The sequence below is a fragment of the Lycorma delicatula genome, chromosome 6 (assembly GCF_047948215.1).
Source record: "Lycorma delicatula isolate Av1 chromosome 6, ASM4794821v1, whole genome shotgun sequence".
NCBI classification, from domain to species: domain Eukaryota; kingdom Metazoa; phylum Arthropoda; class Insecta; order Hemiptera; family Fulgoridae; genus Lycorma; species Lycorma delicatula.
This window is the reverse complement of record NC_134460.1, coordinates 119355932-119372105: the sequence shown is the minus strand read 5'-3', so window position 1 is coordinate 119372105 and position 16174 is coordinate 119355932. Positions and strand designations below refer to the sequence as shown.

The 16174-nt window shown below is 27.2% G+C and overlaps 1 protein-coding gene across 1 annotated transcript in view; it reads right to left on the bottom strand.

Annotated features, from left to right (window-relative positions):
• The window catches only part of Su(z)12 (Polycomb protein Su(z)12), a 118333-nt gene that overhangs the window by 19958 nt on the left and 82201 nt on the right, over window positions 1–16174 (bottom strand). Inside the window, exons 5-6 of the mRNA XM_075369520.1 lie at window positions 15517–15709; window positions 7940–8193 (exon numbers count right to left, since the gene is read on the bottom strand). Of these exons, the coding sequence (XP_075225635.1) occupies window positions 7940–8193; window positions 15517–15709 (447 nt within the window). The remainder of the gene's footprint in view (window positions 1–7939; window positions 8194–15516; window positions 15710–16174) is intronic.

Sequence of the window (16174 nt, the reverse complement as noted above, 5' to 3'; positions counted from 1 at the left end):
TAGATACTATTACTAAGATGACAATACTGAAATGGTAAGAAAGTTTGTTGAGAATTTGTCAAGAGATTCAAGATGATCAAATGTTCATTAAATGGTTTTTGGTAAGCTTGATACTGTTCCACTGTTATGAGTTCAAGCTAATTAATAATAATAATTTCATATATCAAATGAGGAAGAAATTTAAACAATTCTTGATCAATCCTTTCTAAAATATTCAGCAAAAAGTAATTTGTTTTATTTTTTTCTTATTTTCAGAATTTTCTGTAACATTTCAATATTAGAATTAAATAAACTAATTAACATAATGATTAACTATTTTGTTCAGTAAATGAACATAAATTACACTGATAAAAAATTTGTAATAATAATAAAACACATCAACAACAAAAAAACAGGCTTCATGCATGAAAAATTAATCAATGCAATCTATTTAACTACTTTCAAAAAGTATTAAAACCTTAAAAACAAAAAAAAAACTAATTTCTATACTTAACTGACAATACAATACATGTACAGCATGCTATATCAAAAACAATAAATTCTACAAAAATAATTAACAAAGTGTTTGAAAAATAAAATAAACTATTCCAACAGATTATTGTAATGATTATAAATTCTCACTGTGAACAAATGAGACTTTCAATTAACCAGGAACTTTGATGTTTTAATTTTGAATAACTGATTTTCATTGGACAAATAAAAATTTCTTACATAATACTGTAGCATATAAATAAAATAGTCTAATGCAAAATTTTAATTATCAGGATGAATTTCCATCAGATTAAAGTGGTGTTATGTATTAGTTAATTATAATTGAAAGGAAATTAGTTTTATCTGTACTTTTAACTATAAAAGATTTTTTCTTACTCTAGTAAAAACAAATATTCTTAAAGGGATTACCAACCTGATATATAAAGAATAAATAAACATACAACATTTAAATGCTACATCATGGTTTACACAATCTGCATAATAAAAATTTTTAAGATAACAGAAAAAAAATTATACCAATCAATATTATGAATTATCATTAAATAAGAACTTGAAAATAAAATCTGAATGTAGAAAAAACTTTCATGATTAAATAACTAATAAACATAAAGCACACCTCCTACTTCAGTATCACTATCTTATTATAAAGAAATTAACTGCTGATTATGTATATTCTAAACTGATTTTACATTCCTAAACTGTTTTTCATCAAATTTCTTTATTAAATTCTTTTTCATAAAAATTAGTTAAAAATAAAATAAGTATACTCTAACTTAAATTTGTTTCCTTAAATTCGACTTTAGCCAAATTGTTTTCAGAAAAAGAAATTACTCTACTGAAAGAAAAGAATTTTTCATAAATATGCATGATCACATTAATTATTAGATTTGATTGTATCATATCAAATACCTTCAATACTAACAAAAGACTGAACCATAATTTTGAATTTCATTTGTTATCAACAAACACCAACAGAAGCAGAATAACATTACTAAAAAAAAGGTTTTATTTTGGAAACACATATACTTGCTAGAACCAGGCAATTAAATAATAAGATATACATTTTTTTATGCATATTTTAAAATAAAATTTAAATTCAGTAACATATAAACAAGATAATATAAGAACATCAACACTCATCTCCACTTGATATCACTTCTACCTTAAATCTCACAGCACTTCATCAAAATAAAAAAAAAGTGAAACCATATAAAATATTTGGTAAAACCAATATGAAATATGGACAATTCAGAGTAAGGCCATGGTTTAGACGGTTTCATTTTCATGAAATATTTTATATGGAATTTAATTTTTATTCTTGACCGAATATGTTGTGTGGAATAATTAGTGCTACATAGTGGTTGAATGTCACATAAATGTATTGTCACATTGGACAAAAGAAAATTACATACATGATTATAAAGTTTATTATAAGTTAAAGATGTGATAAAATCTCCAAGTCTAACTGAAACAATACATCAAATTTTTTTTATACTTACAAAAAAATGACTTGAAATCAGATGAGCAATGTGGAACACATCTCATATAACAAGAAATTAGCAACATCTTACCAGCATTGCAAACACCTAACATTTTGTTTCACAGATAAGTTACACAGATAAGTAAATATATTTGTTATATTTAAGTACAATAATTAAAAGCCTAACTAAATCAAAGATAAAGGAATTTATAAATTCTTTACCTGGAATATTAAAAAATAACTTTTTAACTTGGAGCCTAGATACAGTTAGTAGAAAATATGAGCCAAATCTTAGGTACAACAGCAGAAGAAATGTCTACTGATATTAAATTGTTTTCAGCTAAGCAAAGGTAATTTGTTAGAAACCAACAAACTGTTAATGCACTGTGATTTCATTCAGCAGAAGTATTGGGTTTTTGCATGTTTTCTTTAAAAAAAAATGAATTCAACAAAAGCCAAAAGTTACACTGGATTTAAGCTGAATTTATAAAAAGTAACGATGAATTCTACATTTGATATCCAATAATACATTGATAATAAAAATTTTGATTACAAAAAAAAGATTTCACAAATAAAAATGTGTACATGTATTTATTTGTTTTCAAGACTAATCATTTTTGGCATCAACATCCCTAAACCTTTGATTTCAACAAAATAAAAAAAAGATGAAACTATTTTAACTACTGCAATAAACATCAAGCACAATAAACTGAAAACCCCTTTTTAAGCGAAAATAAAAATAGAATTCATGCAATTATTAGAATGAACAGAATATGAATGTATTAAAAATAAGAAAAAATGTAATTACAAAAAAAAATTAATTTATCAATTAAATTTACATTAATTTGATATAAAATTGTGCTCTTTTTTAAGTTAAATTAAAAAAAAAATAAAAAACAGTAAACTGTTCACCTTTAAATCAAGTTTCAATTCAAATTTTAAAACTATTAACAAAATTAATAAATATTTCATACTTTTCTGTTCATTCTTTACATAGTACAACTTTCAAAAGCTTAAAACAAAATTATTTCGCAAGATTTTTTAATGCACCTTAGTTGTTCACCTTAACTGCTGTTACAAAAATAAACTTACTTTTCTTCAAAACAATTTTAGAAATACTTCCTCTCTAAATTATAATTTTATATTAAAAAATAAATAAAAACCCACTATATTAAAACTAAAAAGAAATATATTAAACAATGTGATAATAGAAAGAAAAAAAAAATTATGAACAAGAAAAAAAATTTCAAAAATTTTAAAAAGAATAAAATTATAAAAATAGATTAAACAATGTGGCATTCATTCAAAATATTGTTAATGTGATAATTATTTTTTTTAATGATTAATTACAATTTTTGTTATACTGCTGCTTTATAAACAAAATTATAAAACAGAAATAGTTAGTGTAATGGCAATATATTGATTATCTAAAGCATTTATTTAAATTTGTAGAAAGCTAAACAAACATATTTTTACATGATTTTATTAGAATTAAGAATTTAATAAATCACCGGTTACAGAATATATAAAAAAAAATTGGCCCAAAATCGATATACATGTTCACACACAATATTAAAAATATTTATCGTTATTAGGAAAAACTGTATAGCATGAAGGACACTGAATAAACAAGGTGCATACTGTGCATGGGTTCAGGGTTAACACCATGATCTCCTAGAGACCTACATTCACATAAGCTGCTGGTTTTATTTGGTGTAATGTAGATAAAAAATGGTAAATAGCTGATTATACATAACAGTTCTAAGATATTTTTAATAATATTTGATTTTATTTTTGTAAAATGTTTTGGGTGTATGACCATCTCTAAACAGATTAGAAGCAACACTAACGTCCATTTCTACTAGGTGCATCACCATATATCAATATTAATCAGGTTTTATATTGCTTAAAGAAAATTATCCTACACTTATTAATTAGTATATCCCAAAACTTACGATACCAGCTAGACTAATAGCTAACGGTTTATAACGTTTCTCAGCAAGTGACTACAGTAAATGAAAATGATTAATTCTTGTAGTACGAGGGCTATTCAGAAAGTAAAGAACGTTTCCACCTGACGCCGCCAGGCGCACGCCAATCGCGTATATATTGGTGTGCTCGTGCTCGGCCCCTCAGTTAGCGTCCAGCCGTGACACCGGGAACATCTCTGCACTGCCCGTTTTTTTATATACAAATTTGAAATGTGTGCTCCAATCAAAAATCCCGCCAGTTGTGAGGTGCGATCTGTGATTCGTTTTTTGTTGGCAATAAACTTAAAACCAATAGAAATTCATCTGGAACTGTGTGAAGTGTACAGGAACAACGTAATGAGTGAAAGTTCTGTCAGGAAGTGGTGCATTCAGTTTAAAAATGGCCGAAAAAACGTTCACAAAAAAGAGTAGAGTGGACGTCCAAGCATTGTGACTGATGATCTGGTCTCCAAAGTTGACGAAAAGATTAGTGAAAACCACCGTTTCACAATAACTGTGCTTTTTCTATGTTTCCCACAAGTTTCACAGACTTTATCGTTTGAAATTGTTTCACAGAAGCTAGGCTACCACAAATTTTGTGCAAGATGGCTGCGTCACTGAGAGGTTGAGATCACAGGCGGCAGAATTCTATGACACAGGAATTTCAAAGCTTGTCCACCGCTATGATAAATGCCTGAATTTGTATGGTGATTATGTTGAAAAGTAGAATTTTAGTCGCTCTTTCACATGAATATAATAATAAAAAGTTTTTCTTGTACTTGGTTTTTTAAAATTCCAAAACATTCCTTACTTTCTGAATAGCCCTCGTACTTGTTATTCTTTTATAATAACATAAATATTCAATACTTTCTTTTTAGCACCTCGATTAAAAAACAATACTTTTATAAAAGCATGTAAACACTCTTATACTTTCCGATTATCATAATAAAAACCCAAAATTCCTTTCATTAAAGATCAGAAATTTGAAATCCATAATGATCTCATTTAACAAAAATAAGTAACAACTGGGTACATATGTACAGGTTTCACAATCAAAAAATGTTTTGAAGGTGAAACTGCTCTAAGTACCAAATGGATCTGTTCATGGGATGTGGGGGTAAATTAAATCTAACGGCTAAGTGAATGTGTTAAGTTGTACTGAACGATTGAGAATTTGCACTAACTTTGAAAATAACTATACTATTTGAATAAGTTACAAGAAGATCATCCAGAAAAAATATGCGGTTTCAAATTTCTGAAAATATACTATTTTTTTAATCATTCATGCCAGTTAATTTACATATATAACTGCACAAGCTTAACTGTACTACCAAAAACTACAACCTGAAAGATTTAGGACATTGAAAATAAAAAGATAAGAATTAAGTAATTAAAATCTATATTAAATAAATTGGACGCACTGAAGTTAAAAAAAAATATAGGCTGCAGAAGTTCCTTCAAAAAGATTTTATCTTTAGATCATTTGCTTATTTGTTAATGATCACATAGCAAATTGTAGTGATATCATAAATTTAAAATTACAGAGAATAAAACAAGTACATTTTTAATTTTAAGTTTAAAAAAAATGTAACACTTTAAAAACAATAGAAATTTGAAAATACAGGTTTTTTTAGTGAAATTTGGCAGAATGTCCAATAATGCGATATACAAACTTGGTAAAGAATATAGGAAACAATTGATTATATTTAATAACAGACAGTATCTTTAATGAAACACGTTAGAGGCATATAAAAAGAAGATATTGTGATAACATTTATTCGTGGATTGAAGTATAACATGAAAATCATTCACTAGGGGGCTACAGGTTTAAGACAAGTAATACAGTAATGATCAAGTTATATACAATAGCTAAGGGTTTATGTGAATCTATTACACATTACTATAGTTAAAAAAAAAGTAGTTAAAAAAATATATATTTTTAAGAAAAAATGTTCATGTCAGTCATGAAACAAATGTGAGGTAATGGAATAGACAATACTTTAAGAGATAATACTTTTACCATTTAATGATCTTTAACAGCATGGTGAATTCAGGTAAGTGCTTATTTGTAACAAATACCCTAACCACAAGGAGGATAAAATGCTTCTAATGTCTGAGCAAATTAAATTCTTCTCAATATAGGTCAAAGAGATCCTAATTTTAGCAAACTGAAGAGAAAAGTAAAAATAAATTTTTCTCAACAACTTCATTAGCTCAACTTAAGTGTGTATCAAATGACTCTAATTTTGATAATTTGTCTCCAACATTGTTAAAATCATACCACCAAAAAAACTAATAGTTATGTGACAAACTAAAAAAAAATATACTGTGATTACTGTCATATTTTTAATGCATTATCAATACATCACCTAAAACACATTATGAGTAATGTATTGAGTGACCCTAGATGTACATAAATTGTAATCTTTTGTGTAATTATTACATGTGTATTATAAAAAAAACTGCTGTGCAAAATTAACAAAAGTTTTTTAAGTAAAAGATTTCACAATACATTAAGAAAATTCTACTCCTAAAAAATATTGAAGTTTGTTAGTCATTCAGTTTGTGAGGCTTCATTTAAGACAATGTAAAAAAAATGCAGTTTTAGAATACAATATGATTTTATACAACAGATTTGCTAGCAGTAAAGTATTGAAATAAAAAATACTTATGGAATTGTTAACTGAATACTGGGTGATGGAAAAGATTCATTAATATTAATGATGCTCATGATCTAAATCATGAGCATTTACACTAAATGTAAAACAAAGGAATATTTAATTTAAAATAATGTTTCTTTCTACATTAAATTAAATAATACTATTAAATTTTTATTTCTAAAATATTATTTTATACTTAAAAACTAGTGTTTATCCTTTTTTAAATACATTTTCCACAGTTTCTTTTTTCTGAGGTTACATGGGTGGAATTTGATAGAATTTTTTGGCCAGACGCCAACCTACCAGAGGGAATGAGGAAAATGCCTCATGGGATCTGAACTCTGAAACTTCTGTATAAAAGAAGACAGATAAATAAAACAATTTGCCATAGATTGGCAATTCAATTTCTTTTACACCACCAACCTTTTAGATATTGTATGATTTTTTTAATTCTGATATATTAAAAAAAAGTTATAAAGAACATAATATATGCATTTATTTTAGCAATTCACTGAATTTATACCAGCAGGCGTGTTTATGAAACCACCATATGAGTATAAAATTTTACTCTCCAAAGAACAACTAAGTAAAAAAAAATAATATATCAACAAAATCAATTGATTATCTTCAAATTAAAATATAATTATATAGAAGAAAGCCAGAAAAATGATTTAATGATAACAGTGATCAGATGAATAAACATCTCACAACAGCAACAGCAGGTAACAGGTTAAACAAAGAGTTAAAAGTTTTTATGCATCGCATTACTCTGCAGATCCTTAGCAAATGATCATTATCTTTCTATACCAAATGAATTAGTATCTTTCTTATTCAGATAACAGTAATTCAATTTTATCAAGCAAATCCCCTAATGATTTTTTCTTTCCTGGCATCATAGCTCTAGATTTATGCTGTAAGAAGCAAAGAATGAAAAATCAGTCAAAAAATGGAGTATGGGTTTTTTGCATTTCTCAAAATTGCATGACCCTAGGACCTCCCAAAAAAAAAATTTGTTCCTTCGTATGTAGGTACATACATATATATGTACAAATATATGTTTTCCATTTTATAAGAATAAATAACCAATGCCTGGAAAGTATTACAACTTTTGTTAGCTTTTTTTAATCTTTCATAAATCATTCGATTATTTTATATTTTTTTTACGTAAGATAAGTTCATTATTTTTCTTAAAAAAAAAAAACTAAAGTTTAACTTTGAAATTAAAGATAAATCATTTAAAAATTTGGAAATGAGTTTTCTAAATATTACATAATTAATATTCTTTTGAAAGTTATACAATGCATAAAAAATAGCTAAAGAAGGCAAATAATATTTACTTCTTTAATTGGCCCAATATACTCCCAAGATGTTAGTGCAGTGGAAACCTTGGTGCCTGCAGCGGGGTTCGTGTTCAACTCCTCCAGAAGTAGCTCATAATCACCATCAGATAGTAGACATCTATTTTGTTTGTCGTAAATAACAAGGTCGGTTCCAAACTGATGCCAGCTTCCATTATTAGATCCCTCTTCAATACCATTTACACCAACTGGTTTACCAGTACCATTCAATTTTTTCTTCTTCTGTGCTGGTTCTAAAAAATATATAATAATACATATTATTTATTTTTGTAATAAAATGTTACTTATCCATAATTTATTAAAAAATAACCGATTTTACTGATACAATAATGAACTTATATTAATACTAAATTCATTAAATATTACCTATCTTCTGAAAAAATTAATTCATATGAAACTAATAAATGAGAAATAAAACTAATAAAAATACAAAATAAGTATTACAAACACTACCCATAATAAGTAACAGATCTCTGCTTACGTTATAGAAGTCTGATAAGTCACTGTTTCAAACTATAAAGATAAAATAAGACCTGATTGAAACAATATGTTGAAATATGAGCAATTCGAACAGATTTATTTTAATATACAAATAATCAAATTAAAGGTAAATATCAATTCAAGATCATAATGTAAATTTTGTGGTGTAAAAAATTACTTTAATCACCTACATAAACTTCAAAAGATAAGTAAACTGCTAATCTGAAAGATTTCTTTCAGTATATTATTCAGAACAAATAACTATTATAAAGTATACCACAGCTTAACAGTATTTTAAGACTTACAAACGGAAAGAGAAAAATGTATGTTTTTTTACATTTTTTTACGATTGGTTAAACTTTACTCTCTTTGAATAAAAAAATTAAAGAAAATCATCTTTATAGTATATCTTCATAAGTGTATTTTAAACAATTAATGATAGGAGACAGAATATGTAAGGAGAAGATCTGACATCATCTAATAAGCAGCCATGCAGTAACAATTGCTCTGACAGGCAGCCATTAAAAACTTCCAAAAAAAAATATCCAAGAATATACTGACTCAGAAGATTCCCATTATTCTTAGCAGCAATCTAAACAGAGAAAGGATCAAGAATAAGGCAAGGGAATGAATAGCAAGGTAGGACACCCACTAGAACCATGACATGGGATCAACAACCAAACAAAGAAGATAAATTTTAACACCTTTTTTCCAGGTAGCCTTCTAAAGTATCTAAATGGATAATGCCATTCAGATTAAATAGCAGTATCCATTAATATTAGCATAATATTAATAATAGCAGTATCTAAAGCCATCAATAGAGAGAGCCACAAAATTTTTACCCCCCATGGGAACAGCACAAAATAGATCAACAATTTACAATGGTGAGCTTAAATATGCTGCAACAGAACTGCTTTTCCTCTCGAAGCTAAAAAGCCAACTGCAAACTTCTCAACTGAACAATCTCAAACATCCTTGTAGCGGCTATGGTGTTCACCGGTATTTGACATAACCGTTCACCGGTATTTAACATAACCACAGACCATTTAGCCAATCCCTAAAGGAGGAAATACATTAAAAATGTTGGCTTAAATTTTCCACTTCACCAACCTCTAGGGTGAAGTAGTAGAATCTTCTTTAATCAGTAATTTTCTAAGTTCAAATTCTGGACAGGCTTGGAATTTTTCATAAGGAACATTTTCCCATATACATGCCTATAACACCTGAAGGCTTTATAGTCTATATAGATTATATAAATTCACTAAGAAATCATCTAAAATGAAGGCAATTTTCTATTACACATGATTTTTTGTTTGACACATCTATATGAAAAAACTCTGAAGAGAACCAGAGAAGTGCACAAACCAAGAGATATCACTGAAATTTAAGATAATACACAAAGATATAACGGTTTAGTGGTGGCAATCCTCAATACTTTTCAATATACAACAGCGCTATCACTCACCAGAGTATGTTAGCTTTCCTACAGTAGCTGTAGTTGTTTATTCAAAAATCTATTCTATTACTTATTTAGTTGTAATGGTGCATTTTTATGTATTCTTGCTTATTAGTGCAAGAATAAAATGCATCCACAACCTGAGGTAGGTCCAAACCAACTAGCTATATTAAGTAAGAATATTAGTTTATCAATCAATAAGTCTTCCTACTGTAGTCCAGTGTTTGACAGTTTTTCGCTCAGAATTATTTCAGACAAAACCGATTGACATGAAATTTTGAAAGTAATTAGGGAATAGCTCAAGAAACAAAAGTTATATAGTGCCAATGTGTGCTTTTACCCAAGGGGTGATTGCCAACCCTTCTCGAGGGTGGAAATTATTACATTCAAAATAACTACAGAAATCAATGGAGGGGTAAATTCTACGCAAAAAATGTTCTATAAAAATTTTTTGTAGAGTAAATACTTTTTGAGTTATTCGTGATTGAAAATGTTGATTTTTCATCCAACCATGAACGATTTTTCACGAATAACTTAAAAACCTTACATTTTATCAAAAAAATTATTATTAGCAAAAATGAAGCTTATAAAATAACAAAGAGTGGTGTTTTTTTAATTTGTGTAGATGCAGTATGAACTGAGTTATGCCTCGTTGAAGGTAACTTTTTGTTTGTGAAAACTGAAGTTGAACCTTTTAACATTAAATAACGGTAAAACAAAACATTTTTCGAGGAAAACTTATAGGATATTTTTTAAAGTACTTGAAAAGAGCTTTAAAATTAGCTTTGGTAACAGTCATTAGTATGAAAACTAACAAAGTTATGGTGAAAATAAAATGTTTGTCTTGCTTTTTCAGAGAAAACAATCAGCAATGAAACAAAAGTCTTTTCCACAAGAATTGGAATTGAATGTAATCCTTTTACAATTTACTACTAACAATTTAATACTAACAATATGTTCTAGAAGTTTGACTGGTTTGGAATGCCTAGATTTGAAAAAAAGTTGATTCAAATTTGAAAAACTTTGATATTTCTCAAAAATTTTTATTTTTTTCACAGTAATTAAAAAACTAAAGAAAATAGTAAAAAATACTAGAGTACAAAAATTTAATTTTTTTTTTTTTTTACTGAAAATTTTCGTTTTTTTTCTGTAGAATAAAAATTGATTGAGATACCACCATTACAAGTTTGCATTTAAGTGTGAGGACCACCTTCCCCAAGCCCAAAAATTTCAAAAACAAAGGGCTCAAGGAATCTGAACTTTACATGCTTTGTAGCCCTTGAAATTTCCTGCAAAATGGATTTTTGAGTGATTGGATAGCTTAAAAATTAAGGAAGTTATAGTTGAAAAACCAATCACATTTTTTCAGTGAAATTTCCAAGCATGTAAATTTTTATATTCTAAACAGTTTCAGAGCATTTATGAATACATGTGAACACATATAACTGTACATATGTATAAGTATATCCTGACTCTCTCTCAAACACACACACACACACACACATACCATTTATATATCAATGAAAGTACAGATAAGAGAAGAAAAGTAACAGAGCACACCGGTAGGCAAACACCTGCTGATGGATGATAGAACTTTGTACATAGATGTATATAGGTATATTGAACATGTATATATGTAAATATATATATATATATATATATATATATATATATATATATATCTTTTATAAGGTGTAGTCAGTGCATTTACAAAACTGAAAGAATAAACACCTGGTGCACTTCATTAATATTACCTTTCAAAAATTATTGAATTAAAGTTAATTCTTTTTTTTTTATTAATAAAAATCTAAATACATCAAATTCACACTTCATCATTTAATAAACGAGCAGAAATTTAATTTTCATGATAAAATTAAATATATTAATTATTTTAAATAATTCATTAATTTTAATTTGAATGTTGAATAGATTTTTAAACGTGGTTTTTATTTGGTTAACTTTAAAAACATTCTCTGTGATACTTCATTTTAAATACACATTAACAGTATTAAATAAAATTGTTACAAATTCTATAATGTATATTTTAGGGTTATATGCACATATTTTTTCGGGTAACTCTTATACACGTTTCATATTTTCAGAATTCACCTATACATACTAGTTTTGAATCATTGGATATTTAAAAGACATAATTGCAGATGAAAGACTGCATTAATTAATAATAACAACGCTGCACGTTTATGATGTCAAGAAAATGTTCATTACAAATAATATATACTAAGATTTGCAATTATATATATTGTCATGTTGTTTACTGAAATTAATATTTTAAATAATTAAAATATCGCTAGTTATTAAATGTTTCTTTTCTATTAATACCTTAAACTCAAATAAATTAATTATTTCAATAGACTAATCTTAAGAGAAAATCAGTATTTTAAGTATAATTAACAAAATAATATTTATTTTCAGGATTCATTTTTTTTTTTATTCAGGATTCTTTATTTTTTCATCATTAGGGTGGATTCTAAGGGTTGCAACATTGTAACACATTATAAATTATGTTTCAAAATATGGAGCAATGTTTATTCTACTCATTTAAATGATTTTGAGTTACAACACTTAAATCTATCATTTTAACAATTTTTTTTATATGGAGTGATTACTGAGGGTTGAAACATTGCAATAAATCATACATTATATTATAAACAGTAAAGGGATTTTGATTCATTATAAATGCACAATTAGAACATCTCAAACTATTGAAAACTATTTTTTTTTTTAATTTCATCATAAGGGGTGGAACGTAGTAAAACATCATAAATTATATTCCATAACATAAAAGAATGTTTGTTCTATATATTTACACTTGATTTCAATCTATGAAAAATTTAAATCTATGGTTTGTGAATTTGTTTTTTAACAGGTAGTTTTCACCCCCAAAAAACAAAGAGCACACATCAGGAACATATAACTTTTGAAGCAGAGGGTTAAAGCACAATTAAATTTTCATAAAGATTGATATTGTCCAAAAGAATTCTGAGGTAATACTCTATTTTTACCGTTAAACACTGAACTACTGATCTCAAAAGTCACATCAAATATGACAAAAAAAACTTGCTGAATAAGGTTATTAAGGCTGTAGTTTACTAAATAAACTGAGCTTTAACAGAGATGTAACCCTTTTAGGAAATGGGAAAAAGTCTTAGGCAAAGACTAGAATATAGCTGATACTCATCAAGAACATAATGGTTTTATAGCATTTTAAATAGATTAAATAATAACAAAACAGACAGAATTGGTAGGGTTGTCAATCTTGTGCCACAGTTCTTCTATAGGTAAACTTGCTACCCGACCCTTAACTTCTCTTCTGAATTTTAGGTAACGATCAGATTAGTTCTGCACCAAGGATTTGGGAAACTTGTTGAACCAGTGTAGTCAATGAGCAGCCATTCCTCCATATCATGAGTATATGGACCATCACAGCTGCATAATAGGCCTGATGGCTAAATAATTATCAGGTGAAACAAGACTTCATAATCCCTAAAATATAAACGTTAATAGATTTTATGTATCCATTATGAAGATATTTTGCCCTTTATTTCATTCACGAATAAGCAGAACAAGTAAACAAATGTTATATTATTACACTTTAAAAAGGTATTTTTATTTAACTTTTTAATTATAAATTATTTGTTTTTAGTAAGACGATCATGTAAAGTAATAATAAAAGGTAATCACTATCATATGCTCCTGATCTGGCAATATAGAAGTATAAAAAAATACTTCCTACAAAAACAATACGCACTCCTGAAATAAATAATAAATTAGAGAAACATAAATTCTAAATTATACTGTCCAAGTATATAATAATATTACAAAATGCACAAAAAGCAAACATACACTTTAAGAAATACATCAATATGCATAAGTTTCCTTTTAAGTGATGTTAAGACTTCATCAAATTAATTTCTTCTACCTTTAACTTCATCTTCAGAGCTTTATTTTCTCCAAATATCACTGCAGCAATTGTACATATAAAATTTTCTCATTCTTCTTGATTAAAAAAAAAGTAAGCAAACACAAATTTACTTGAATTTCTTTTACACCCACATACTGAAGTGAATCAATCCACCGATGAAAATTACAATTCAATACACTTTAAAATATCTTCTTTTCTCAAAAAACTTGTTCCAAATTCTACTTAGAATATCCCAAGAACAACAGACCGGATCGGAAACTTCTTGCAAAATAAAGTTATAATTATGCAATCTAAAACAAATGTACAATAAACAAACCATATATTTATCCTAAAACACATAACACATATTATCTCCTTACATTTAAATAATAATGATCAATTTTTAAATTTTCATAGAACCTAAATTAAATTTGAAACAGTTTAAATCATACCTCTCCTTTGTACATTTGAAAAAAGTAATTTAACATAATCATATAAAACAGATTTTTACTTCAGAGAACACGATTCTGGCAATAAATTAATTTTCTGGGATTTTAATTTTTTATGCATTAACATTAATAACATCTTTTATTATAAGTGATCTGTGCAATGCTAAGTGGCAATAGCCCTTTTGTCATTATGTGTTTTAAAACTTTTTTTATATTAATGATTTTAATATTTTGTAATTGTGATTTGGATAGTGTTTACGTGAAGTGAATTTTTTTTTTTTTAAGTGGCAAGGACCATTTACACCCTTGCCATTTTGTGTTTCTTTTGGAGTTTTAATTCTATGACAGGTCTATTTATTAGATGATTTCTATTGACAAGACAAATCTACTGACTATGTCGCTCGTGTTTTCATCAGGGAGGGAAAAGTATGTTTTTATTTTTATTTTTTTTGATGTGGAAGGGGCTAATGACCACAGCAGTCGATGCCCATAAAACCTCAAAAACACATTCCTAATTTCTTCCTTATAAAAACTACTTTCCTCATAAGTATAGTAGGATGAACTAGTTTTTCAAATTAAAATTTTAACTGATATTGACTGCTGTAGCTATTAGCCACTAACATTCTCCACTTAGTATTCTTTAACTTCAGTGATCTATAGAAACCTTTTATTATTATATGTAGTCTCAGCTGTTGGAATATATTCTTGTCACACCCTTCAATAGATAATCAGAGGTATGTTCTGCAGCAACCAAAGCAAACTATTATTTGCCATGAAAATGTAAATATATGCTACTGGATATCAGTATTACAAAATGAAAGGACCACATTACATGTGTGGCAGGAAATCTAACGAACTCAAATCTGTTAATTTTTTATATGAAAATAAACAAATGTAAAATGCTTGGATTAGAAAAAAGGGCACATGTGTCTTACTCTTCTGAATAGCAATAAAACCACATTCTGGTAATGTTTCACGCTACCAATAGCTTGAAAGTTGTTAATGTTGAATAAAAATATTGCTAACCAGATAGAAAAATCAATTACAACCTGTCCACTTTTTAGCATGAATATTCTTGCTGTTCTTTCCTGCTTCAGATTTGAAGAGAATGCAGTTGGATATAAATTATTCTTTGATATAACATTTTTTATGCTAAACTGATAAATGGCCTAAAAATAAAACATTTACAAAAATAACTTATTTCAATTTTATAAAATAAAATTTCCTTTTAAAAATAAAAAAATAATACCTGAATCAATGTCGCTATTTGGCGTTAATATATTCGATGACATTGCTCCAACCCTAAGTAACAAATGGTATGATTTAACTAGATGACCGTTAGATAAACTAAATGACTCTGTTGGTATAGAAACAGCTGGTGCCTTTGGAGGAGGATAGTCTTCTGAAGGATTGTATGGAACATAACTAGAACCAAGTGATACCTGGAATAAATTAAGTCTCATTTCAATACAAATAAATACAACAGAAAATATAATTAAGTTATGATTAAAACAACTCTATTATAGTACTAATCGCCCATTTCATGACATTTTACGATAAAAATTCTCTCTTATGACAAAAAGTTCAACACAATGTTAAGTTCTGTATTATTAAGTAGAGAATTTAATTTTAGAAATGAATGCTGTTCTATACCTTAATACAACAGAATACAACTGTGAAAAAAGTTATGCAAATTATATAAAACAAAACTACACTGATTTTCCATTATTCCAGAACATCTACTACAATGAAAATGTTTGCAATACATTTATTAACTTATTTTTAACATTTCAATTTAATTAGACACCCTACCTAGAATATATTTTATATTGCAGTTATCCCATAAGGGGGTTTTAAATTTAATCAAAATGTTTAAAATACTGTTTATTTTATTACGCATCCAAGCC